This window comes from Hibiscus syriacus, unplaced genomic scaffold (genome assembly GCF_006381635.1).
Source record: "Hibiscus syriacus cultivar Baekdansim isolate YM2019G1 unplaced genomic scaffold, ASM638163v2 tig00110556_pilon, whole genome shotgun sequence".
Lineage (NCBI taxonomy): Eukaryota > Viridiplantae > Streptophyta > Magnoliopsida > Malvales > Malvaceae > Hibiscus > Hibiscus syriacus.
The window spans coordinates 4,747,420-4,773,897 of NW_024062779.1; the positions used below are offsets into that span (position 1 = coordinate 4,747,420).

Genomic DNA, 26,478 nt, shown 5'->3' on the forward strand with positions numbered 1-26,478 from the left:
GGACATACAATTAAAAAAAAATCAAAGTTTGTCCAGAAAGCCGATTTTTTTTAGATTTTTGATGTATCCATGCGGTTTGGTTAATAGTTGGAATTTTCAAGCAAAAATGTATTCAACACCACATTAACATACAAGCACTAGATGAAATTTCGTTAAATATATTGTGTGCTGGGTTCAAGTCCTCGTGAGAAATGATGTTGCTAATGATTTGGTGAACGTAAACTTCGGGTGATGGGAAATCACTAGAAATAGTATGTTTAGGCGATTTAAGTCATTGAAATTGGACATTAGAGAAGAAAATTTTGGTGTATGTCGGGTTGGTTGGATAGTAGTGGGCATGCCATAAACTTCGGGAGCGGTCAATATAAGGTATGATAAGAGCTATGCTTAGCTCATTATTGCTCCTTCCTGTTAGAAAAATAAGCACTTAGCTGAACTGAATGACACTTTGATGGACAAACAAAGACGTCAAAATCGTCAAAATGTGGCGTGATGAGCTTATTACCGTGCTGGTGATCAACTACTTGACCAGGGTGCAATGCAACAATGTTCAAAGTAAGCTCACTCCACCGCGATACCTCAATCACTTATCTTTTCTTTAAAAACAAGAAAATAAATTAAAAAAAAAGTTATCATAATACCATTTTTTAAAATAAATAATGATAATTATTTAAATGAAAGCAAATTAATAATTTCATGTTATCTAACCAACCAACCATCCAGCCAACTATAACCCAAATCTCCTCTTTCGTCAACAGACGGAATATATGTTGATTCTGGTTTACCTTCTACCAGAATAACTCAACATCTTCAAGCAACTGATTGCACTGCTCTTTCAAAACTGTCTTCTGCCGATGATGCAAGTTTAACAAGAATGTGCTCTGGATGTGTGAGTTTCAATTGGCTGCATTCATATTTAATCATTACATGATAAGGATTGAGGCATTTACCAAAGACAAATCAATTATGAATGCAGCACATCAGTTAAGATCTAGAACAGCAACAGCAGAAAAGTAAGATATTAGTCCATAAACTTCTTTACTGGAGGACCCAACAATAAGGCTTGAAATATCAAGCCTCACAAGTTAGAATTAAGGTTGAGAGTCAAATTGCGAAGCAAATAAGGAGAGAAAACATACCATGCAAAATCCTTATTAGGAGCCTCTGTCATGATAGTCAAATCATTATGAAGACATGGCTATGTTGCCAACTTTGGGAAACCAGAATAGAAACTTAATGGTTTGGTTCAGAGATACACTAATTTTTGTATTCTTCGACTATATCTGATAGAAACACAGACAGGAATAAAGTATGCTAACGTGAATAACAAATGAAAACTCATCTTAGTATGCTGTATCCCATTAATCTAGTTACCAAGTATGAACTATTGAACATGTTGGAGTCTTTTTGATCAAGCAAACTAGCCTTTTGTATTCTTTTTATAGAGCACTTTGGAAAAATGTAATTGAATTAGTCAAGGAAAACAACGAAAAAGAAAAGCTAGTTTACCTTAGGTAGCGTGAAGATGATTTATCAAGGTGAAGATTGCATACAACCAGCTTGGCAAGAGTTTCAGGATCCTTTGCATCCTGTATCCATTTACAAACAAAACCCTGATCACATGCACTTAACATGAGTATCAACTAATTGTTTTGAAGCAATAAAACTTGGGAGTGAAATATTCAGCATCATGATGAATCCAAAATTAAAAAACGGACAGTATTTTAAAGGGCTGGAAGAAATTTAAGAGTCAAATCCACTATCGCTTGATGCCATTCAGAGGTTATATTTACACTAATTGAAACTTGATGCGTATTAAATCTGAAAGAACAATAATTTATAATCATGAAACACAATAGCCGTAGTCAATTCTTGTTCTTGGAGGTATAAACAAACACCAAAAGAAATGCAAAATCATAAGTTAAAATCGAGAAAACAAAAGTTGCCACATATTATGCTTGCCTTATTAAGTGCTTCGAGCAAAAGTGTTTCAGCTTCATCAAAGCTTCCCATATGCAGACAGCAGACAGCCTTCCCTTTGAGGATCGATCCAGTCATAGGGTATTTCTCAGAGAAATCTTGGACGATCATATAGGCTTCCTGTATCTTGGAACCACCCTGATAGGGTAGAAAATGTCATTATACCATCCATTGTTTCTCATTTATCGTGCTACTAAAATGAAAAGTATCCCATACCATGGCCAGATTCAACCATGCATTTGCAAGTTGTGTCAGTGTATGATCCTCATCAATCTGCTGCATGACCATCAGAAGGCTTCTTGTATCTTGGAACCACCCTGATAGGGTAGAAAATGTCATTATACCATCCATTGTTTCTCATTTATCGTGCTACTAAAATGAAAAGTATCCCATACCATGGCCAGATTCAACCATGCAATTGCAAGTTGTGTCAGTGTATGATCCTCATCAATCTGCTGCATGACCATCAGATGTCTCTCTGCATACTCTGACCGGTGCATCTTTTTGAATATGTGCACATTCAGCACATGCCTGAAAGCAGACAGCACAATGACTTCATCAGATGTACCAGAACTTCCAATTTGCTTGTACACGTGTAAATTACTCAGTTTCTCACTTAAGCAGTTAAAGTAGTCAATAGCAGGAACATAAGGCCTTTCAGAGGACTCACTTGAAGGAACATATTTTCTAGAGGAATAGCACATCAACTCCTAATTTGCAAGCATATTTACCAAAATTATATTCCAGAATAACTCAACATCATTTACAGAACCACTATTAGATTGTATTTACGGTAAACACTGGATTTCAGTTATATCTAACCTTATTTACAAGTTCCTTCTACTTCTAAATATATATATTAAGCAGGTAGAAGACAGGCACAACATATAAAATCTTTCCAAATATATACTGCTACAGTTCCTTGTATTTCTAAATACATGCATTAAGCTCGTAGAAGTCAGCTGCAACATATAAGAGCCTAATTAATTAGTCACTGTAATTTTGCTAACCCATCCCTATGGTATCTTGTAGTTTGAAGAGATATACTGGCAGTGGCAGACAAATTTTAAAAATACCATCTGTTTGATTGGATCAAAAATATTTTCTGATATGTCTTTTGCATCTATTTTGATCCATTTGATCAGGATGGGTCACTTATTTTTCTCTTTGCAGAGAGAAGAAGAAATAAAGCTCGTCACTTAGAATATAAGCTTGGGTATCTTCAATGAACTGGAAACCGGGAGCAATTGATATTTGTGTCCTAAACCAGTTACAGATAATCTTTTTGTTACAATGTAACAAAGAGAACAACTTAGTAAAGTGTTAAATGATGTCAATCATTTTCTATGAGAGTACATGCAACAACTTCAGTATGTTTTCTCTTTGATAAAAAAAATAAGACCAGAAAATTGACATGTCCTATTATATCATTGCTCTAGATGCAGAATGATTTAACTGAATTAGGCACCCGGCAATTTTTTTTTCCGGACATGAAGTATCAGATATTTAAACATCAGCAAGGCTATACGGTGGTTAATTTATCCAACCAACATGGAATTCTGTCGGTTGTTAATTCCGAACCAAGACAATATTTCCTTTTCTATTCTGTTTCTATTCTCCTTTACCATTCTCAGTTTAGATAATGGAATGTGATCTTTACCTTAACAAAGAACACCCTGTACTTCGTTCTATGCCTAAGACACTGACGAGCCTAAAAATCAAAGACCAGACTTACGGTTAAGCAGGCCAGGTAAAATAACACTACATATATAGCAAATGTTCACGAAATTGAAGATGCAAAGACCAATAATTGAAGTAAGATCAGAAATTAAAATAAAGACGTACATATGAGACGGAGAAAAATGAAGTCAAAAAGGAAAAACCCACAATTCCATAGTGCCACCGGCATTGGTGCGTTTAAGAGCCTCATTATAATCTTCTTCGTGCATGAAAACGATTCCAGCAATCAACCTTAAGATAGTATTGTTTCCAATTGCCGGATCTTCCAGCCATTCCTTCAAGCTGGAAATCGATGATTCCTAATCATAAAAAATCTCAATCAATAACAGATATTTCCTGTAACAAAAAAGAAAACGAAGTAGATCTCAAAAGGAACTTCAACCTTGTCTCGAGGATTGGAGAGATAGAGAGCGAGCAATTTAAGGCTTGGAGAGGAGTGGAAGCGGAGGAATCGATCTCACTGATCACCAGCTGAAATTTTCTTAAATTCTAAATCGCTTAGAAAGAAGAAATCAAATTGACATAAAAAAGGGGAAGGGTTGGAAATACTTGGTAGCTTCCAAGGCGATATAAGAACGATAGACGAGACAGTCGCGTTCGACGGCGTCGTCGGTGGAAAGATGGGGAATATCGCTGTTGTTGATGGCAACCTGGTACGCATCCAAGAAGAAATTGTTCCTCAAATTGAACAAGTGATCTGGATTCCCAGCCATTTCTTTCGTTTTCTTCCCTAAGAAATTCGAATGATCGATCGACCTAAAAATAATTCCCACCGACACACCACAAAACAAAACATGTATGCTCTCTTTCCTTCAGGCTTGTTTCACTCTTCCCCCCCCCCCCCCCCCACAAACAAAATATCCGATGCCAACGGCTCTGCTCACAAAATTTTCCACTCTACGACAACGTTTTAAATTTATGATTTCTCTTAGGATAATTCTACGAATGGACCTTGAACTATAACAAATCGTTCAACATGATACACTTTAGAAATTGTTGATTTGAGTACTTAAAAATTTCACTCCTTTCTTAAAAAGATACATGTCCTTAATGTTGTTATGAATGAAATGGCATGTCACAACTTTTCAATTCAAATTTAATATATGATATCAACCGAAATAACATACAATATCACATAATCATACAACATGTTAAATAATTATTAGCATATTAGTGTTTCATGTCAATTTCTCTTAAATCTATAAAGTTAAAATATTTTTTATTTAACACATGATATCATATAATATCGTTACATGACACTATAAAATATTATCATCATAATTATTAAGTTGTGAAATTAAAATACATTTTTTAAAATTTAAATATTTTAAATATTTTTTACCATCATCCTTTTTTTAATCCAACGACGACATTAGTCTTAATGTTGGTTATCGATCATCGTGATTATTAGTTCTCTTATTTTTTCGTATTATGTTATTTGTTTTTCTTTTCTCTTATTTTTTTTCCAAATTCAAATAAGAATCTATGTCTTTATGATACAATTTTCTCTATTCTTGTAGTATGATTATAGCTTTTTGTAAGTTTTTACATATTTTTGCGGTTGTTTTGGTGCTCACACAAAGATCCTTAAGATATTTTTTTATTGGCTTGTCGATGGTTAAATATTGTCAGATTTCCTGTTTGGTAAAAAAATTTGTTCAACAGAGACATAAGTTTTATAAATTTTATTAGGTTATTTTGATGTTGGTTGTCATTCTTAAAGGAAAAAATCGTTTTTCTTTGGATCTTTGTGTTTAATATTTTTGTTTTTGTATTAATTTTTTGTGTGACTATTGTCCTCATTTTCTCTTTATATTTAAATATGTTGTAATTTTAATTTGTTCCTTTAATTTTATTAGTGAAATTTAATTATCATTGTTCAAAATGAATTTTTTTAGTATATATGTGACACTACGACGCAACCTCGGTACATGTATCACTTTAACGGTTATTATTTTTATAATTTTTTGTTGGTTCTCATGTTAGATGGACATGAGATTTAAACTATATTTGATATGATTTTATATGATTAGAGATTTTTAAAAAAAATAAAGTTTGGATCAGATTATTTTTTAAAGGCAAAACTGAGAAAGTTGTTTTTTTATAGAAAAATCAAGTTTGAGTCATTTTATTTTTATAATTTTTTTGTTGGTTCTCATATTAGATAGGCACATATCAAGCGACCTCAGTAATAAATGAATTGTTGTTATTCTTTGAGGTCTCGAGTTCGAACATTAAGAATATTAGGAATGTAAACGTGTAATGTCAAATAATTAAGAATTATCTATAAACATATATTATCTCCTACTTACCCCAAATTAATAAAAAAAAAAACAAAACTAAGTTGGATCATATTCAAACTTGAGTGAGAATCATACAGTGTCAGATCAAACCTAATATACAATTGGGTACTCTATAGCAGTGATCACTAGGAAAATGAGTTAAAGAAAGAAAATGTTGCTGCCGAGTATCGAACTTGGGACAAAGGGGTTGGTCTCCACGTGCCTGAACAAATCGGCCTGCAATGAATATTCGAGATGATATACAATAAATGTTATATAATTTATAGCTACTGGGGATAGAAAAAAAAAGGAAGTCACACTGCTAGTCTGGAGAGTCAAACAATGAGATTAGGCAAATGAATAAGCAATTTAAACTATAGGCCAATATACATAATCATTAAATTAATTATTTTCAAGTTTATTAATAATTTAAATTTTTAATAAAAAATAAATTATAACTTAATTTATTTTTAATAAATTTAAGATGTGAATCTATTAAGACTATTATCAGTTTTTTTTATCATCATTAAGACTACATGTGGATGTTTTTAGCTTTCAAACAGTATGCATGAACATCGTTTATACCACGATTATATGAATGGATAACATGCTTTTATATATATGTATAAAGTTATAATAGTATTCGAGTATAGAATTAAATAGTTATCTTATTTATTATGCCACAAACAGATAAATTATGGAGAGTAACTTAGACAATTTTTTTTTATAGATTATTTTAAAAAATAATTTTATATTCAACTATTTTTACCATTAAAGATATTAAAAATATATAAAATAAATTGTAATCTGTGCTAGGATATATAATTTGGCGGTTAAATTATTTAAACCGTTTTGGTCCCCATCAGTATCTATAGAATATATAAATTTTGTTGTAAAATACTTTCCAATTGATACTACAGGCCGAGTGATGTAGGCGCGCGTTGGCCATCCGTAATTGATCGATATCAAAACTCAACAGCAGCTTTTTTTGCATTAACTCGTTATCCCTCTTTTAGGTGGTGACACGTGTAAATATTAAATTAAATCAATTAAAATTAAATAATAATTTCTAATCACATATTGAAATGTGTCGTCATGTAACTGAATATTAAATTTATGATTAAATTGATATAATGTGTAAATATTAAGGATCAAATGATTAATTATATCAATTTTATTAATTGTTATATTAGTATTTTTGTTAAATATTAACGATAAGTGGTCTAATTGAACGCATTTAAATAATTTGATAGCTTGATTGATAAAAATTCAAAAATAATGATTAAATTAAAAAGAGGTTATAGTTGGATGATCACGATATAATTTATATTATAATTTTATTTAAAAGTCAAATCAAATAAAATCTTTATAAATTCAAATCAAATAATGGATAAAAAGATAAATTTACTTGAGTCAAATTCAAGTGGATCAAATATCTGATCCCAATTTATGCTAAATCCCATCCCCATCGCAACCTTTCCTCCCCCATTCCTTTCGTATGCTTCTTTTTCCACTATTGTGATTTTTATTCCCAATTTTGTAAGAAAAAAGTGAAAAATTATCTCTTTAATTTCTTAAATTTTGGTTTTCATAATTTAAATAAAGTAAAAAATAATTTAAATAAATAATATTATTAATTTTTATCATTAAATTATAGACTTGAAAACTTCTAACTCAATGATTGTATTAAAAACTTTAAGGGGTTGTTTGTTTATTTTATAATGATTAAGCGTCGAATGATTTAAATGCTGAATGATTCAGAAGTTATGTATGAATTAACTCAGAATCATTCAGAACGTACTTCTGTGCTGAATCATTCAGTACTGTTTTATTGAATTAGTTAATACTGAATTATTCTGAGATACGAAATAAACGCGCTAAATACTGAATGATTCAATATTCAATATTGAATGATTCGATTAAGAGTCAAACTAACCGACCCTAAATCTAGAAATGAAAGTGTGTAAATCATCAAATAACTCAGCAGTTGAAAACGGAGGAAGCCAAAAAGAAAATGAACGTTGATATTTGTTGAAACAATGATTAAAACTACAAAAGAACGTTATGAAAAAAACAAAACACAGCATCCGAGGAAAGTTACAGATTCTCCCTTCATAATCTGAACTTCTTTTAGGTTTAATACAGAAATAAATATTTAAATTTTATTTAAAAAATATTTTAATATTTTTTCTTTTATAAATATATGTTTAAATTTTTATCCGTTAAAAAAATGTCACATCTAGATTTTAATTTTTTTTAAATAATAGTTTTTTAAAAAAAAACAAGAAGTGACATATCACCTAAAAATATAATAGATAAAACTTTAAATATTTATTTCTGATGAAAATTTATTTAAACATTAAAAAATTAATTTTAAGTATAATTTAAATATTTATTTTATAATAAAAATACAATGGTAAATAAAAGGAAAAAAATGATGCTGTCAGTGTCCCTCAACTATTTCCATGAATCCACTATATCTTAATTAACGGCTCTTTGTGCCCTTTCTCTGTTTTCTTCAACTACAGCTGTGTTCCCACATTCCTCATAAAAAGGAGGAGGGTAAGCTTTTTTTTCTTCTTCACCACCTCTGGCATTGAATTCTTCAACATACAGAACCTTACCCTATTTCGCTTACTGAACCTTATTCTGCTACTGCTGCTTGTATCTTTCAGTGTGAAGGTTTTGTTTAGTTTGAGAAGCTGGGATTTTGATTTCACTCAAAATGGGCAACTTCCATTGCCTGTTTTTGGTGCTGTTTCCATTTTGTTTTGGGTTTTTTGTGAACACTCTGAGCCAGGAGGATTCGGGTTCAGATGCAAGCACGGATATTTACATCGTCACTCTTAAGCAAGCTCCCGCGGCTCATCAATTTGAGGAACAGCTAAGAAGGCAGGCTCGTCATCCGTTCCACAATGGTTCTTCTTCGGGGAGATTAAACAGTTTTCAAAAACCAAGGTGTGGAATTTTTACCCTCGGTTCAGTAGTATTAAGCCGTTGTCGGCAACAGTTCCTTTTTTTTTTGGTGAAAAAAGTGTTTTTTCCCCTGAAAAAAAAATTGATTTATTTTTTGCATTTTTATAGTTTTAATAATTTAAGTACGTAGAATTTCTGAAGTGTAGATGCTTGTTTTAATAGTTTTTTAAAAATAATTTCTGGACTGTTGATGGTTAATTATTATTTAAACAGTAACGGTTCCTCTTGTTTCTTTCTGTGGGGCTTAGGGGAATTGACTGTTGGGGAATGTCTTCAAGTCTAGTATATGTCCTGCCTTGAGTTTTGACAACCTTATATTATGTTTTTCTTCTTTTTTGGGGTCAGTATTACTACAAAAAAGGAGCACAATCTCCTTCTGGAAACTAGTATTTGTAATTGCAAAATGCTTTTTAAGATACACATTCTGATTTCTGGGTCTCAGCTTCACCATGTTGACACTTGACTTTCATAAATAACCAATAATTTGTCGAATGCTGATTATTGTGCTTGTTGTTCCCTTTGTTCGCTTCTCTCTCAAGTTGCATATCTCTTTTTCTTTTCTTGGATCCTTTATAATTATAGGTTGTTCGGAGATGTAATTTTTTTTAAAAAAAACTTGACTGTTTCTTCATTTTGGATGTGTTCTTTTATATGTAGGAATAATTCGAGATCTCATTCCAGTTATCGATCATATATTTCTCGAGTTCATGATTCTTTGTTAAGGAGAGCCTTGAGGGGGGAGAAATATCTGAAGTTGTATAGTTACCACTACTTGGTCAATGGCTTTGCTGTGTTTATCAACCCTGAACAGGTATATCATCAATCATCATTCCTCATAATTGCCCATCATTTCGTCAAATGCCATCATCATCATTATCCTGCTGAGTGCGCCCTGAAAATTGCAGCATTTTTAAGTTTTAATATTTTATTTATACTTACTAAATACATGAAATATGTTTGACTTATCTTCTTTGTGTAGTTGTACATATCATTTAGGCTCTTAGCGTCTTAGAAGATGTCATGAATATAAGCTTTTAATTTCCTTTTTGAAAATTTTGTTATTATTTAAGCAGAATGGTCTTAGTTTTGTTGTACTCTTTATTTCTTAGGCAAAAAAGCTTTCAAGGAGAAGAGAAGTTGCAAATGTTGTAATGGATTTCTCTGTTAGAACTGCAACCACCCATACTCCACAGTTTTTGGGTTTGCCTAAGGGTGCATGGTCCCAGGGAGGAGGATTTGAAACTGCTGGGGAGGGAATTGTAATTGGGTTAATTGATACTGGTATTGATCCAACTCATCCCAGCTTTGCTGATGATGTGTCCGAGCATTCGTACCCAGTTCCAGCCCATTTCTCTGGCATTTGTGAGGTGACACGGGAATTTCCATCCGGATCATGCAATAGGAAGCTTGTTGGAGCACGCCATTTTGCAGCATCTGCTATAACAAGAGGAATATTCAATTCATCACAGGATTATGCATCACCATTTGATGGTGATGGCCACGGCACGTGAGTGAACCTTTTGCATTTTTGTGGATCGTTGTTGTGTTAGTAATATTTTCAGTTCTTTTATTCTAAAAAAACTTGTTAGTTCCCAATAGAAACCTGTAAGCTCTATATGCTAAAGAAACTTGTAAGTTTTCAATAGAAACTTGTGAGCTCTATATCACCAGACTAAAGATGCCATTATGAGTAATTTATTGTGGTTTGTGGTCATGATTCCCACACATTTCTCCAATCCCTTGAGAAACTTGTTAGCCTTCTATGCTACAGATAAACTTGTTTGACCATCCTTCTCTTTTCTGTTGGAAGAACCGACTTTGAATATATTATTTGATATTCTTCCCTCCTTGCTTTGCTCCCATGTGGACAATTCTCGTAATTATTAGATAAGCCTATATATGTGTTTGAGTGACATTCTTTTCCCTTATTTTTTCCCTAGATTTTTAAGGGTAGTACTTTGCACACCTGTTCCTCTTTTTAGTGTTATTGATTTAAACAAAATATCATCTTGTCTTTCCCAATGCAATAAAAGTTGTGTTGTTTTTTGACAATATTAATAATGTGAAGCAAATTGCTTGATGTTGGAATCTCAAAGATGACCGCTTACTTTTTTGAATAATAATTGTTACATATATAAAAAACCTTCTTTTCACATAATGTATGAACAACGGGCCTATATTTTCCACTATAGTGTCAATGCTTAGTGATCTGCTATAACTTCTGGCTACCTGCTTATGTGCTGACCTAATATTATTGGTTTTGATTCAATCTTCTAATGCTACCAATGGATATAATATTAATGCAGGCACACAGCTTCTGTTGCTGCAGGAAACCATGGGATTCCAGTGGTGGTTGCCGGGCACCACTTTGGAAATGCTAGTGGGATGGCTCCCCGTTCACAGTAAGTTTACGGATCCCGATTTGAGTTTTTTACCAAAACTATACTTTGAGCACTAGTCATTTTCAGTTCTCGTGAAATTATTATTTAACAAATTGAACCTTGGTTATTTCATTCAACTACGCATTCTCTGTCAAAAAAAAAAAAACCTACGCATTCAGCTATGCTGCTGAGTCTTGGGCATGATTCCAGCTGAATTTTCTGAGCCAGGTTTACTATAGGGATGCATCAGACTCCTTTCCAGTATTTCTGTTTAATCATACTAATGATGTGGCCATGTTTTCCAGTATTGCTGTCTACAAGGCTTTGTATAAGAGCTTCGGAGGATTTGCTGCAGATGTAGTTGCTGGTATAGATCAGGTACATCATAGTTTAAAATGCAAGTGTTGAGTAGTATTTGGGTTATGTACTCGTAAATGACCATTTGAAAATGATAATTTAGAGACTTGCTTTTTGGAACTGATATTATAACTCAATTTTTATCTAACAAATTACCTGAGCCTCCCCACCCCCCGAAAAAAAATTGCGTCCATTGTTGTAAGAAGCCTCTCTTTTTTCTACATTTGCTCCAAATCGACATGCCTTCTCTGTTTAAGAAGTCCTTTTGTTAAATCAGTGTCAATAAGCCACAGGGATCTTCTTGGGCAATATTTCTTTTGGTTACAGTGGAAATACGTTTATTTATTTATTTGTAAGAATTATGCATGGAGATAGAATCTTTCCTTTCACTGCAACCATTTTTGCACCACTTATCTATAGCTTTATCATGATACATTTTCAGGCAGCTCAAGATGGGGTTGACATCATAAGCTTATCAATAACTCCCAACAGGCGTCCACCTGGTATTGCAACATTTTTCAATCCCATCGACATGGCTTTGCTATCCGCTGTAAAGACTGGCGTTTTTGTTGTGCAAGCTGCTGGCAATACTGGGCCATCACCTAAGAGCATGTCTTCTTTCAGTCCATGGATCTTCACCGTTGGTGCTGCCTCTCATGACAGATCATATTCTAACTCCATCATCCTTGGAAACAATGTAACTATCCCGGGAGCTGGGCTTGCACGTAAGTTTACATTTCAAATCTATTGGCTTCTCCCCATTTAAAGGGTACTGCCGTGGCTATACCAAACATTTTTCTTATACTATTTTGTTATTTTTAGCTATTTTTCCATGCATATTCTTTCAGTGCCGGAATTTTGTTGTAAATTCTTCTCTCCTCTTCATCGAGTGACTGATAAATATGAATTATACAAAATAACTAATACTTGTATGATCTCCCCATCAAAAGGATGTTGCCTGTTATGGCTATACTTAAAAGTATCTTTCTTATACTGATTTGCCACTTTTACATGCGTATTCCTTTTCTCTGCAGGATTTTTGTAGTAAATTCCTCTCTCCCCTTCATTAACTAATCGTTTCACTCCTGAAATTTATGATTAGTAGTTCAATCCTTATATATCATAGCCTATGCCACTAACCCATTGATGTATGGAATTGTGGTATAATGAATGTCATGCAGAGTATCCATTATTACTAAGCTTACGTAATACTTACTTTCTTCCTCTTTTATTTTGGCAGCGGGGACAGATACGGATAGAATGTATACACTGATATCGGCAGTCCATGCTCTATGCAATGAGTCAGCAGTTGCCAATGATATGTATGTGAGCGAATGCCAAGACTCCAGTTACTTCAATGAGAAACTTATCCAGGGAAACCTGTTAATCTGTAGCTATTCGATCCGATTTGTGCTTGGACTCTCTACAATCAAACAGGCCCTAGAAACTTCAAAGAACCTCAGTGCAGCTGGAGTTGTGTTCTACATGGATCCTTTTGTAATTGGTTTTCAGCTTAATCCCACTCCATTGGAAATGCCTGGCATTATAATTCCATCTCCAGAGGATTCCAAGGTGCAGATTCTACATATTATTTCTGCAAGCCACATACAAAATTTATTATTATTATTTCTCATGACTCGTTTCTTTGTTTTTAATTGAATATGGTGGGAGAATATTGGAAGTTCTTTCTAAAACATCTGATAAATTGTTACCAGTGTTAGAATTTGGAGTACCCTTCCTCTACCTCTACACACATGCACAAACACACACAATCAGAAAATTTACTGATTTTTATAATTGTTGTGAGCAGATTTTACTCCAATATTACAATTCTTCTTTGGAGAGAAATGGACTTACAAGGAAAATTGTTAGATTTGGGGCAGTGGCTACCATTTCAGGTGGACTGAAAGCAAACTATAGCATTACTGCTCCAAAGGTTATGTATTACTCAGCCAGAGGACCAGATCCTGAAGATAGTTCCCTAGATGATGCAGACATAATGAAACCTAACTTGGTTGCTCCTGGAAATATGATATGGGCTGCCTGGAGTTCTCTTGGTACAGATTCCATTGAATTTCAAGGTATTAAAATAGGGAAATAATGGATAGTTCAGTTAAAATTCTATATGAGCTACGTTATTCCTAAACAATTAACTTGATTTCTTAGGTGAAAGCTTTGCAATGATGTCTGGAACAAGCATGGCTGCTCCTCATATTGCTGGGCTTGCTGCACTGATAAAACAAAAGTTTCCTCATTTCAGTCCTGCAGCCATCATATCTGCGCTCTCCACAACTGCTTCTCTTCATGACAAGAGTGGTGGCCCCATAATGGCCCAGCGAGTTTATGCTGATCCTGATGTAAACCAGTCTCCAGCAACACCATTCGACATGGGCAGTGGTTTTGTGGATGCTACTTCAGCTCTTGATCCTGGTCTGATCTTGGATTCAAGTGAGTCATTCTGCTTTTTTCTGTAAGAATTTCAGTAGTTTTATCTCCATATGCATCTCATTCTATCTACTTGCTTATTGCAGCTTACGATGATTATATGTCTTTTCTTTGCGGCATCAATGGTTCTGGTCCAGTGGTCTTGAATTACACTGGTCAAAACTGTTGTGGCTATAATTCTACAATTGGTAGTGCTGACCTAAACCTGCCATCCATTACCATTGCTAGACTGAACCAGTCTAAAACGGTCGAAAGAACAGTTACCAACATTGCTGGCAATGAAACGTACAAAATTGGCTGGAGTGCTCCATATGGGGTGTCGATGAAGGTGACTCCAACTCGATTCTTCATTGGCATGGGAGAGAAGCAGGTCATGACAATAATCTTTAATGCAACAATGAACCAATCTGTGGCAAGCTTTGGGAAGATTGGACTTTTTGGAGACCGAGGTCACAAGCTCGGCATTCCACTATCGGTCATTGTAAAATTATCCTACAACACCACTAATAGCTGAGGGTTGATAAAATAGTGATTTTAGTGTTGGATCAGGGTCCTTTAGTTTGTTGGTTTTCTTCATTTTCTGCTTCAGCTTTTCATTGATGTAACCAATTTTTTCATTCGTTTAGCCTGTAAATGCATAAAATAAAATTGTATTCTGGAAATAAAAAGGATGAAATAATTTGTCACAGTTTAATTGCTTTTGATTGATTACTTCGTCGGATAATATCTAATTGTTGGTAATGCGGAATTAAACATGTAAGAAAATGAAACACATTTAAACATTTGTATTTATGAACAAAAGTAATTGAATCAGAGCATGGCAATAACCACATACAAAGAATGATGAGTTGGACGTTTCTATTGGTCTCAAAGGTCCTCTCATTTTCTCAACAAAGTGCCTACCCCTTTCTTCAATGTGACGCTTCTTCTCTTCGAACTTCTCTCCCATTTTCTTCGTCAAATTTATCAGCCTTGCTCTCCTCCCCGTCTTCTTTGGCCCTGAATCATAGTCATCACCTACATCACTCTGCCTTTCAGACTCAGTCAGAGACCTAGATGATACTGACACAGAATCTGAAATTTCCTCTCTATTCTGCTGATGCATTTCATGTGGTTCATCAGTTACAAGAAGGGGAGTTCTTAGATCTTGCAAGGACCTACTCTTTGCTGAAGAGCTTGATGATGACACGGCTTCAGACTTGGTGACTCGACGACTGGTGATTGGGTGCCTCTTGATTAAGCCATATAAATGGGGCAACTTCCCTTGGGACCCAATCATCTTTTTATGCTAACATCCAAGGAATGCATGCACCATTGTTTCCCCTATAGCTGCCTGCACAAATGATGGAAGCATCAGCTGTAAGTTCACCTGGTCAGTTTCTTTCATAGTATCGATGCCAAAGTTCAGCAATGAAAATTGTGACATAGCTCATTATATGTTTTCTATGGCTGAAGCAAAGATTGAAAGGTAGGTCTAGTATCATACCAGATCTGATCACTGAAAGGGCAATTTTAGACGATGAGTGAACTTGTAAGAAGATGCATGCAAGTAGAAAAAAAAATATTATATAAGTAATTGGAAGGGCAATTTTAGCATACAAATTTTTAGTCATACGCATCATCAAGAACCATATCATCTTCAGTCTTGAGATTCGAAAATGTCTAAAAACATTGTAGGAAAAAACCAATGGTTCCAAGAAATTATAACGGAGAAACACCCTAACAAATTAAAAGATAAAGCCAAATTCACCACAAATTTTCTATGACCAAAAAAGCATGTATTAGGTTAAAAAGGAGAATGGAAAAGGAATTCATAATATTCAGTGAACAAGTTAAAACCTTTCCCTATTACAACGCTTTAGAACATAAGGTGTATTAGTCAAAGAAGTGGGATCGTAAGCCTTTTATTTTTCTTCCCACGAGACAACTGGTGGCATAGGGAATTTTATATGTACGAACATATAATGTGATTGTCAATTGCTTAGTTCCTAATTACACGTTAAATAATGTAAACTCGGTAGATAAAATTGCTTTAAAACCAAATAAAATCAAGATAAATAAATCTAAAACTAGGGACATCTTTCAACTTTTATTTGTTTCACATGCACAAGTAGAGAAAATAATCACTTGGTTTTTCACAATTTTTTTCTCTTTTAAAACACAAATTTTGTTTTAAAAATCACCCATTTTGGCACACACTTCCAAATGATTGGTGTGCCAAAATTCTAGTGCACACCGTCACAGGATAGTCAATGCTTCATGGGGAAATTCAAATAATCAATCCAAAGAATAAAATGAAATAGTAGGAGATTTGTTTTTCAAAAAACAAATGATATTCATACCTTAAACCGACTGATCAAGAATAAAGCAATATGTCCACTAGTTATCTTGTGTTCCCCAACAGAAGGCTCAAGGCCAAACTCTATATCAGGCATGGACGTGAAGCCAAACCATAACTGATCAGAAGGGGGTGGCTTTATATACAACCGCAGCGTTCCTCGAAGGGATGCAACCCTTATTGACAAAGACAAAGGCACCTGCAATTTGAAAATACAGGTTATGTTTGATCCTCAAATACCAAGTTGAAAGTATTTCAATTTGCTGATTTAATATTCCCTTTTTTTAATTTGCTGGATCTTAAACTATCTATCTTTACATAAATACCTTCATAACCCTTTATTGCCATTATTTTGGTTCTTGTAAGCAGAACCGCATCTGCACAAAAAGAGATTATACACAAACCTGTGAGACCTGTTTGGCTAAGGAATTTACAACAGACTTCCATTGGGATGCATAACTTGTTGGTGTAGCTTTACTGCCTTTTAGACCATCTGAAATCCGAAGAGAGTGAAATCAAAAGTTAAAAATAGCAACCATTATCATGGTGACATTAAACCTCCTATACCAAGGGGGACTTCATTACAGCAAGACATCAATACATGCCAACACCAGGGAAGGGATTTGGAGTCAACAAGGCTTTCCATTTAGAAATTTCTTCAAATTCTAATTTATACAACTTTCTACAGAGGCTGCTACTTGATCTTCAACATGTGTGTCCAAATGCTTTTAACATAAATAGGTATCCACATTTTTTACAATTATGTTATAATTAAAAAAAAACTATCAAAACACATTTATGCATTATGCAGATATTTTGGGCCATGTTGATGGATAAGTGTACAAAAATTAGCTATAATTTTTATACTCACCTACTTTAGGGTCGGCCTCATCCTCTTCAGGAAGATTCAAATGCTTTCCAAAATAGCCTTCAAGAAGGTTTGAAGAGACATTTTCAACGGAATTTGTTTCTGAATTTGAGTCCACCAGGCTTTTTTGAAAATCTTTGTCACTAACTTCAAGTCTGGTCTCAACTTCTAACAGAATTCCACCAGAATATTCAGCATCAACTTCAAATGCGCATACCTCATTCTGTAGGAAGAAGCCTCATTGCATGGATATAAGGTGGGAGATTTCCAATGCTTAAATCAGTACAAATGACTTCACCCATGTAACTGGGGGTCTTCATATTAGACAATGTTCTCTGTTATATCAAAGCATGAAAAGAATCAAAAACCACCTTCGATGTACATTAAGATACGTTTTCAAAAGAACTAATTACATGAATACCTAGAAGGCAAAATGACCATTAAATTCTAAATCAAAACATTGACACAGTAAAAGTACAAAGTACACAAGAAAGAAAGGTAGTCCACATTGACATCAAAATACAGGGTAAAAACCAAAATTTTGTTGGTAATTGTACTAATGAAGGAGACATTAAATCAGGAAACACAAAATAAATTACTTGAAATAAACAAAATAGGTCTCCTTTTCCCTTGTTTTGGCTTGGGAAACAAATCAAAATTCAAGGTGAAGATCCAACCTGTTATTTATGCAACTGTTATTTATAATAACAAATAAACCAAAATGCAAAAAATTACATGAACACGCCATACAAAGCACCAAGAAAAATGAAAGAAAGAAAGTCTAGTTCTGGTGAAGATCCAACCTGAATCTGTGCTCGGATAGAACCTTTCAACCCTACATTTCTTTTGATATCAAAAAAGATTCGAGAAATTAACAAGTTCCAGCAAAGTGTCCCTTCATCAAAACTAAACTTGTCTTGTTTTGAATCAGCATCAGAAGCATTTTGACTAACTGAACGAGGAAAACCTTGCTGTAATGGAAATGCCATATTTTCTTTGCTTGAACTGTTTGGTACTTTCTTAGTCACTGAATCTTGCGATGGATGCTGTTTCTCACAAGTCTTCTATCTTCATGGGCAGTTTGAGATGTCCAAATTCCCTTATTTTCCATACCAGGCTTTAATTTGGAAATTTTTCTCCAAAATAATCTAACTTTTGATGAAGAACCATCAAACTTAACTCCATTATCCATTGGCTGAGCACTGAAACCTAAAGAACCAAAGAAGGTTTCATAAATGACAGATATCCAGCATTTAAAGACGCCAAGTAAGCATGGAAGTCTTCATTCAACTTAGCAAACCAGCTCAGCTTTTCTTTATCCTTGCACGAAGCACGATGAAGAGCTTTGCACCATGACTCCTTTTCCCAAGAAGTCTCCAGATAAAGATAAATGGTTTTACTTCCATTGTAGATGGGTGAAGTTTTGCTTTCCACTTTTATTGGAAATCTCTTGGCCCTTTCAGACCATTCAACTTAGCAAACCAGCTCAGCTTTTCTTTATCCTTGCACGAAGCAAGATGAAGAGCTTTGCACCATGACTCCTTTTCCCAAGAAGTCTCCAGATAAAGATAAATGGTTTTACTTCCATTGTAGATGGGTGAAGTTTTGCTTTCCACTTTTATTGGAAATCTCTTGGCCCTTTCAGACCATTCATACATATTGCATACAAATGAAGCAAAGTCAAATATTTTGAAATGCATAACTTAGAACAGCTGATTAAGTTATATCATAACAGCATGGTAATATATGATTCAAAGGCAGCAAATAAAGCCAGACATATATATATTCTTCTCAACTCTTAATGAAAACATTGTTATACCAACAAAAGCTTGACTGAAAACCCAAAAGTTAAACTTACAACTTGAAGCAAAAGGGTGGAACAGAAAGGCTTTAGAATTGAGACATAAGTAAGAATCATTGTCGTATATACATGAACATTGAACATTGAAGTAAGAAAGAAGAGTAAAAGCAAATGGCATAGCACCATTTTCTTGAGGGTAAATCGGTAGCAGAAACAGCCTCTATGACGCAGCCCTTAAGGGGAACGGTAGTGCGAGAATCAGAATGCACGAAAACCAAGTTGTTTTCCAGAATTTTAACATGCTTTCGAGTAGGGGAAACCTCCAAGGGCGAGTCCTTTTTTCGCTTCTGCTCTCTGGGTGCCGAGCTTTTTCTGATTCAAGAACCCAAACAGTCCCCTAACACAGCACGATGCAAGCAAGTTCAAATCTAAGCAAAAAAAAAAAATAATAATAATAATCTTATGATTATAAAATATTATTTTGTTAAGTCTCTCAACTATTAAAAGTTACAAAATGATCACTCGATTATTCATTATATTTCAAATTGATCATTTTTCATTAAAAAATGAAAGATATTTTGAGTTGAACATTAACCTGTTGACTATGATATGATAAAATATGATCTTAGAATCTCAACTGACTATCATATCTCAATCATCATGTTAATCAATAACTTAAACAACAGTCACATTTTTAATAGAAAATGATAAGTTTGAATCATAATTAATAGTCGAGTGACTATTTTGTAATTTTTAATAGTCAAATGACTTAACAAAGCAATATTATATAATTAGAGGACCGTTTTACAACTTTTAATAGTTAAATGACTTAATAAAGTAGTATTCTATAGTCAAGGGACCATTTGTGTACTTTACCCATTTTGAAAATAATATCTTAAACGGATCAAGTAAAAGAAACGTCTTCTAGATGGACAAATATTTATATAGTAGATACATATACAACTCGATTGCACACATATTTAAAACAATTAAAGAATAAGCCCTTAAATTATACAAAATTTTAAATTAAGATATCTTTTTTTTTTGTCAGTTCAAATACATAAACAATGATTTTGCAACATTTACGAGCTAAAAAAACCCTCTATCCAATCACAAATTGACAAATAAGGAATTTATAATTAATCAATTAATTAGATTAATTGCAGGAATTTTTCCAACTATCTCAACACTGTCACTCCTCGACCAAAATTTTTATATTAAAAATTTGTAGGTTATATCCAATCGTATCCTTTGTGGTGTTAATTTGATGAAATCAATCGGAGGTTAAAAGCGGAATGTAGATGCTTAATTTGTCTGGGTAGTTAAGAAACCAGAAAAATTAGAGGGAACGGTTTGTAGAGAGTGGGGGGTATTGTGAGTTATCAAAAAAAAAACTGTAAATGGGGGATGGTCAGTTTTTTTTTAGATATAACCATTCATCAACAGGAAAAAAGGGGGGACCATCTAGGGATCAGAGAGTAAAAAAACAATTCTTTCTTCGTATTACATTTTTTTTAAACAAATACAAGAGGAAAAATTCCAGAAGCAATTGAATACTATTGCAAAAACCAGTGAAAGCAATAAAATACGAGGAATTCCGAGGTATTCTTCTTGAGTATTATTTACTGTTTATATATGTTTTTCTTTCTATGTGTGTGCATGTTATTTTGCAATCAAAGGAAATTTAGCAAGGATTAAGTAATACCCTAAAAAAAAAACAGAATCCATGTGAAATAGTGCGAGCATGAAAAGTTTCCAAAATTTCTTCATTTTCTTTTATGTGTAAAGGAATAAATAAAAGAAATTTAGGAGTTAGAGTAATTTCATTACCTTGGTTATTTGAGTCCATTGCCGGAGAAATATAGAGTCACCGTTGAGGGTGGTCGTCGGAATGGTTTACTGCCAAGGTCCTCGGTTAAGAGTGGGTTTCTTTTGGGACGAAAAAAATCACCAATAATCAAAAATTATCCATCAGTAGTAATGAGAGAACCCGAGAGTTGACCATTATTAACCAGAAACCATAAAACAAGAAAAAAGACAATCCTTACCTTTCCCGTCATTAGGAGTTAGCTCTGGCCACCCGAAGTCGGAACCGCCTAGAATCGCTCAAGGTATTCTTTTTTTTGGCCTTTGATCTGTGTGTTTTAGGGATTTAGGGAGTCTTGGTGGAGTTTGGGTTTGTGAGGCTTCGGTTCGGTAACAAAGGGGTAGAGCGAGGTCGTGAGGTCTTGGTTCCTCAACGGAGCTTTAGAGGGTGAGTCCGCGGTGGTCGAGAGTTCAGCAGTGAAGGTTGGGGGTTGTTTTGACCTTTGGGTTATGGTTTCTTGCTGTGAGAGATTTGAAGCTTAAGGGTTCAAGGTGATTTATGGGGTGGACTCGAGGTTGTGTGTGTCGTTATCGGAGCCTTGGGCGGTGGCCATGGTGGCCATGGCCTCGTTTGGTTGCTTTGAGAGAGAATGAAAGGAGCTTTGAGAGAACGGCAAGGGAGGGGAGAGTTTATTAAAGTGAGGCTGAATTTAGAATGAAAATTAGGTTAAAACTAAACGGCACCGTTTAGAACTTGCGTCTAGGAGAGGGTTAATCGCGCAGACGTCCCCTGCAGTTCTCATATGTTTCGTTTTAGTCCTTGCTTTGGTGTTGTGTACATTTCGAATTTGGCTTTTAACCTTTATGTTTGTTACATTTTAGTACGAGCCATGTTATTTTAAGTTTTGATAACTTTATGTATTCGGCTCTTAAATTTCAGAATATTTATTTTAATCCATCTCTTAGTTAAGTCATATTTTGTGTTGTTGATATTTTTGGCCTGTTGTTTCATGTTCTTCTATTTTAGTCCTGTAACGAGTCTTTTGTGTTTTCCTAATTCTGTTCTCTTTGTTTATGCATATTCTAATTTAGTACCCAGTGTGTTACTATTCTTTTGTTTGTTTGTCTTCGTATCTAGCTCGTAATTTTTATATATGACAATTTAGTTACTTAGTATGCTTGTTGAGTTTAGTGTTTAATTTCTATTTTGTATGTTTAGTTTTGGTTTTCTGTTATTTTGGTCCCCATGTCAGTATTGAATACGAGATTGTCGTTATTGACAATAGGTTTTTATATATATAGCAATTGATGTTATTTTAATGTATGTGCATATTTTATTTTAGACTAAGATGGTTATTCAAATGTGTGCCATTATATGATTAGTTTTGCATGACATCCTTTTGTATAATTTGCACGTTAGCCTCATATGTACAATTCGACATCGTTACATAATTGATTTAAGGGTAATACCCTTTTAATTTAAAATTGTTTTAAGTGGGTTGTCTTAACTGATTAGAGATCCACTTTCGACAATTTTAAATTAAAAGTGTATCCCGAAAGTGAAACAAAAAAAATTGATTTGTCACCTAAAATTTGGGAACGAGAGAAAAAGAAATGTTCGTTTATTTAAATATATCGAGAAAAGGTTGTTATATCTTTAAGATCTGGTCTCGATATTTGTAAATAATCGAACATTCTTTATCTTTCTAAAATGACTTGGTAATTTTAATTTAATTCGTTTGAGTGTTCTTGAATGATTTAAATTTACATTTTTGTTTTATGGGATCAAAATTCAAATTAACTTCGAATTTGTAAAGTTCATTGCAAAAACGTTAATTAATCGATTAGGTACCAATTTAGGGCGTTGTGGGGGTGCTAATCCTTCCCCACACGTAACCGACTCCCGAACTCGGATTTTGGTAACGCATACCTCAATTTGTTGTTTTAATTAAAATTAATTTTTATTTAAAATGACAAAGCAATTTTGGGTGTCCAATCACACCCTAATCAAAGATTGGTGGCGACTCTTCGAACCGTATTTGTCAATCGTAAAGGAAATTCAAATTTTTCGAAACGAGAGGTCTTTTAAATCGCATATGTTTTTAAAATGAAAAGAGGCAATTAAGAATTAATGTGGTTTTCAAAATCTCACCGTTTTTCACCCTTCAAGAAAAAAATCGTTTCGACAGCTTGGCGACTCTGCTGGGGACTTTTTTTAGAGAGGCAAGCCGATAGTCGATTAATTAATTGTCTTTGCAATTGAAAATTACAAATTCGTTTTAATTTGATTTTTGATCCCTTGTTTGGTTTTTAATAAGTTTTGTTTGTATTTTGATTTCTTTAATTTAATTTGATTGACAATTAAATAGTTGTACTGATCTGTTTGCTAATGATTTCAGAATAATTGTGTGTTTTGGGAATTGATTTTGAGTGTTTTTATTGATTGTTTTTTCGCTTTTCCTCACACACTGCACAGCTGCATTATCATAACATGAGCTAAAACCCCGCTCTGTCCTATTTAAGTAGGAGTGAGAGACTATGCCCTCGTGTGGTTTTCACCTCCGCATGGGATAGTGGATCGCTCCTGGAGCTCACGCCTTATGGTCCTCGTGATGGTAATCACCTCCGCATGGACATAAGGAGGTGTGTTCCCTCGAAATTGAACTCGATCCCCTAAAGCCTGTGATGGGTCAGGATTGAGGGTTCGGCAGCCCAATGGGGCACCGGCAAGGACAATTCGAGAACCTATTACTTTAGAACCTAACCCGGCATATAGTGAACATTGAGCCCGAACTTAGGTTGAACCAAACCCGAACCTTAAGAATCCCGTGAGGAGGGTACACAAGGAAAAGCTTTTTTGAGTCATTTATTTTCGTTTTTTCGAATAAATGCATGCGAACTAGATATCATGCGGTTAGGTTTATTTTTGAATAAGCATGCGAATTAGATATCATGCGGTTAGGATTTCTTTTTGTGGATAACAAAGCATGGGGGTAGATATCATGTTGGGTAGGATCTGATAAAGCATGATTGGGTAGCCAGCATGTGGGTAGGATTCTTGAATAAATTATTATCCCGACTTAATTGCTTTATGTTTACTAACCGATCTTTTGTTGTTTTTGCCTTGTTTCTTTTCTGTTTTGCATTGCATTGTCCATTACATGGTGTTGATTTGGGGTCGATGTCCATATAGAAGGCCAGTAATATGGAACAAACGGTTCAGAAAGAGGTTGAGGACAATGCAGATGTTCTGAGGTGGTCGGAACAGTCCCAATTGACCAATGGAGACAGCGTGATGCCTGGATATGTGTCAGAGTTATTTGGTTACACTCACATCAACGTACGTCAGAATGATCTGAGTGAGCTAAGAGAGATATGGGGAAGATGGGAAGCAGCCGATAAGGAGATGTTTTATCAGTTGTACGGCGATATTCCTTGTCTTCTGGATGTTCCTATTGACCGAAATCTGTTTAGAGCATTGGCGCAGTTCTGGAATCCGGCTTATAACTGTTTCACATTTGGCAGAGTAGACCTGACACCAACAATAGAGGAGTATCAAGCATTGGTCCGTTGTCCGAGGTCCCAGATAGATAGAATATATACCAAGCTGCCAGTCACTCCTTCATTTAAGAAGAAATTACTATTGATGACCGAAATGAGTGAAGATTGGGTAATTAGAAACATTAAGAAGAAGGGAGACAGTGAGTGCATCTCTTGGGCTGCTCTGAAAGAAGTAATTGCTCATCATCTGGATAAGAGAAAGAAGCTTGACTTGTTTGCTTTAGGGATTTATGGGCTTGTTATTTTTCCAAAAGTGCTAAGATATGTAGACGTATCAGTTGTTGACCTGTTTGAAAGATTAGACAAGCGCGTGGATCCTGTTCCAGCTATTCTAGCTGAGACGTTCCGGTCTTTGAGTTCTTGTAGGCGCGAGGGAGAATGACGCTTTATAGAATGTGCGCCTTTGCTGCTAGTGTGGATTCTGAGTCATTTCAAACATGTTGAAAGAGCACCAGGACGAGTATTTCTAGACGGTTTCTCACCTTTGAAGGATTTTCTTGCTAAAGAGTGGCCTGGGGGTTTTACTGAAGAAAAATGGATGGTCATCTTCAAGGATATCAGAGATGGAGATATTTTGTGGCGAGCTTCGTGGAATACCTCTTCGGATATACTTTACCGATGTGGAGAGCGAGATTGGGTTCCTTTGCCAGGTATATGGGGCTCTGTTGGGTATGCACCGTTACTAGTTTCCAGACAGTATGGGTCAAGGCAGTTCATTCCAGCCACATGGGACTTGGTAGGGTCGGATTTTGCATTCAAAGGAGATCAGTATAAGGGTAAAGTTAAAGGGGTTGCTGAGGCCTGGAAGCAAACTCGTCGCGTGAATTTGTTTACCTATGATCTCGAGTTGTCTCAAGAGTACGAGCAGTGGAGAAGCGGTCGAGTAAATGACAATATCCCGATGGTGAATCCTGAAAATATTCAGCCGGTGGAGGAACAGTTGAGAGTGGTGCCATCTCCATTAGAGTTAGCCAAGCGCGATTTCGAAGCAGAACGAAGACAATGGAGAATGACTTTGCAGAAGCAAGAAGATGAAGTGTATCAAAAAGGATTGGAGATTGACATTCAGAAGAGTAGAGCAGATCGAATTGAAAAAATAGAGAAGCAACTTCGACTAGACTTTGACGATCTTCGGTCAACTTATCAGCGAATGGTAAAAGCTCAAGTAGGTTCTAGCTCGAATAAGTCTGTCGAATTGAGGCAAGAGGTGGCGAGCCTCAAAAGAGTAGCCGGAGAGAGTCAAGAAGAGCTTAAGCAAAGCAGGCACCAAGTGAAAATTTTATCGAAAGAAAAGGATTCTTTAGAGCAGCGGTTACAAAAGAGTCAAGCCCAGAATGAGAAGTTGAAGGAGAAAATTTCAAGTTTAGAGACTGCATTACGACGATACCGAAACAAAGAAGGTAGCTCGAGCCGTGGGGAGGTTGAAAGTTTGAAGAAACAAGTGAGTGAGCTTGAAGCCATGGTTCAAGATTTTCAGAGGCAAGCAAGTGAGCTATCGATAGTTCCTTATGAGGGGGATATACAGTGGCGTTTTCGATGGGAGCGAGCTCAAGCGAGAGTCAAGCAAAGAGAGGACTATATTGCTTGTTACCTAGAACACGCGCGGGGAATAGCTCAATATTTGGTCATTTTATCCGAGGAAGCTGCTGATGTGACTGAAGAACTGGATCCTGAGGCTGAAGAAAACCAGAAGATCGTGGAGTTGCTAGCACACGTACAAGAAATAGGAGAGATGGTGCAGATTTATTTGTGATATGTTTCAACTTTGTAATTGAATGTCGTTCTAATATAAAGAGTTGTTCTAAGGAGTCGTTCCAGGATCAACACCCTGCATTTTGCATATACATTTAATTTTTGCATCGCATTTTATTCATTCATAATCATATGTTTCATACTCATTAATGAATATCAGCAATAACAAAATGACTCTGTGACAGAGTAAT

General features: G+C 34.9%; 3 protein-coding genes and 1 pseudogene across 3 annotated transcripts; 1 reads left to right on the forward strand and 3 right to left on the reverse strand.

The window, feature by feature from the left end:
* Positions 1-714: 714 nt before the first annotated feature.
* LOC120131408 lies at positions 715-4,542 on the reverse strand (annotated as a pseudogene).
* A 3,901-nt stretch (positions 4,543-8,443) lies between these two features.
* Positions 8,444-14,882, forward strand: LOC120131439 (subtilisin-like protease SBT2.2). Its single transcript, XM_039148429.1, has 10 exons — positions 8,444-8,960; positions 9,636-9,789; positions 10,088-10,485; positions 11,285-11,380; positions 11,665-11,737; positions 12,159-12,441; positions 12,957-13,288; positions 13,527-13,797; positions 13,883-14,164; positions 14,248-14,882. The coding sequence occupies exons 1-10, from the start codon at positions 8,728-8,730 to the stop codon at positions 14,673-14,675; spliced, it is 2,550 nt and encodes an 849-aa protein (XP_039004360.1). The 5' UTR covers positions 8,444-8,727; the 3' UTR covers positions 14,676-14,882.
* Positions 14,883-14,936: 54 nt separating this feature from the next.
* On the reverse strand, positions 14,937-15,465 carry LOC120131520. Its single transcript, XM_039148502.1, has one exon. It carries the CDS (start codon positions 15,438-15,440, stop codon positions 14,937-14,939), a length of 504 nt encoding a protein of 167 aa, XP_039004433.1. The 5' UTR covers positions 15,441-15,465.
* LOC120131521 lies at positions 15,450-18,773 on the reverse strand. Its single transcript, XM_039148503.1, has 7 exons — positions 18,695-18,773; positions 18,521-18,576; positions 18,171-18,413; positions 17,371-17,590; positions 16,904-16,992; positions 16,504-16,698; positions 15,450-15,494 (listed from the first exon to the last, which is right to left on the reverse strand). Exons 1-7 carry the CDS (start codon positions 18,771-18,773, stop codon positions 15,450-15,452), a joined length of 927 nt encoding a protein of 308 aa, XP_039004434.1.
* Positions 18,774-26,478: the final 7,705 nt, after the last annotated feature.

Excerpts from the sequence above, each read along its gene's own strand:
- LOC120131439 (XM_039148429.1), top strand. The coding sequence starts at position 8,728 with ATGGGCAACTTCCATTGCCTGTTTTTGGTGCTGTTTCCATTTTGTTTT. Across the intron at positions 11,381-11,664 it reads GGGATGGCTCCCCGTTCACA|TATTGCTGTCTACAAGGCTT; the intron begins GTAAGTTTACGG and ends CATGTTTTCCAG. Across the intron at positions 11,738-12,158 it reads TAGTTGCTGGTATAGATCAG|GCAGCTCAAGATGGGGTTGA; the intron begins GTACATCATAGT and ends ATACATTTTCAG.
- LOC120131520 (XM_039148502.1), bottom strand. The coding sequence starts at position 15,440 with ATGATTGGGTCCCAAGGGAAGTTGCCCCATTTATATGGCTTAATCAAG.
- LOC120131521 (XM_039148503.1), bottom strand. The coding sequence starts at position 18,773 with ATGGAAGTAAAACCATTTATCTTTATCTGGAGACTTCTTGGGAAAAGG. Across the intron at positions 18,577-18,694 it reads AAAGCTCTTCATCGTGCTTC|GTTTCAGTGCTCAGCCAATG; the intron begins GTGCAAGGATAA and ends TTGGTTCTTTAG. Across the intron at positions 15,495-16,503 it reads TCTTGATCAGTCGGTTTAAG|GCAGCTATAGGGGAAACAAT; the intron begins GTATGAATATCA and ends TCATTTGTGCAG.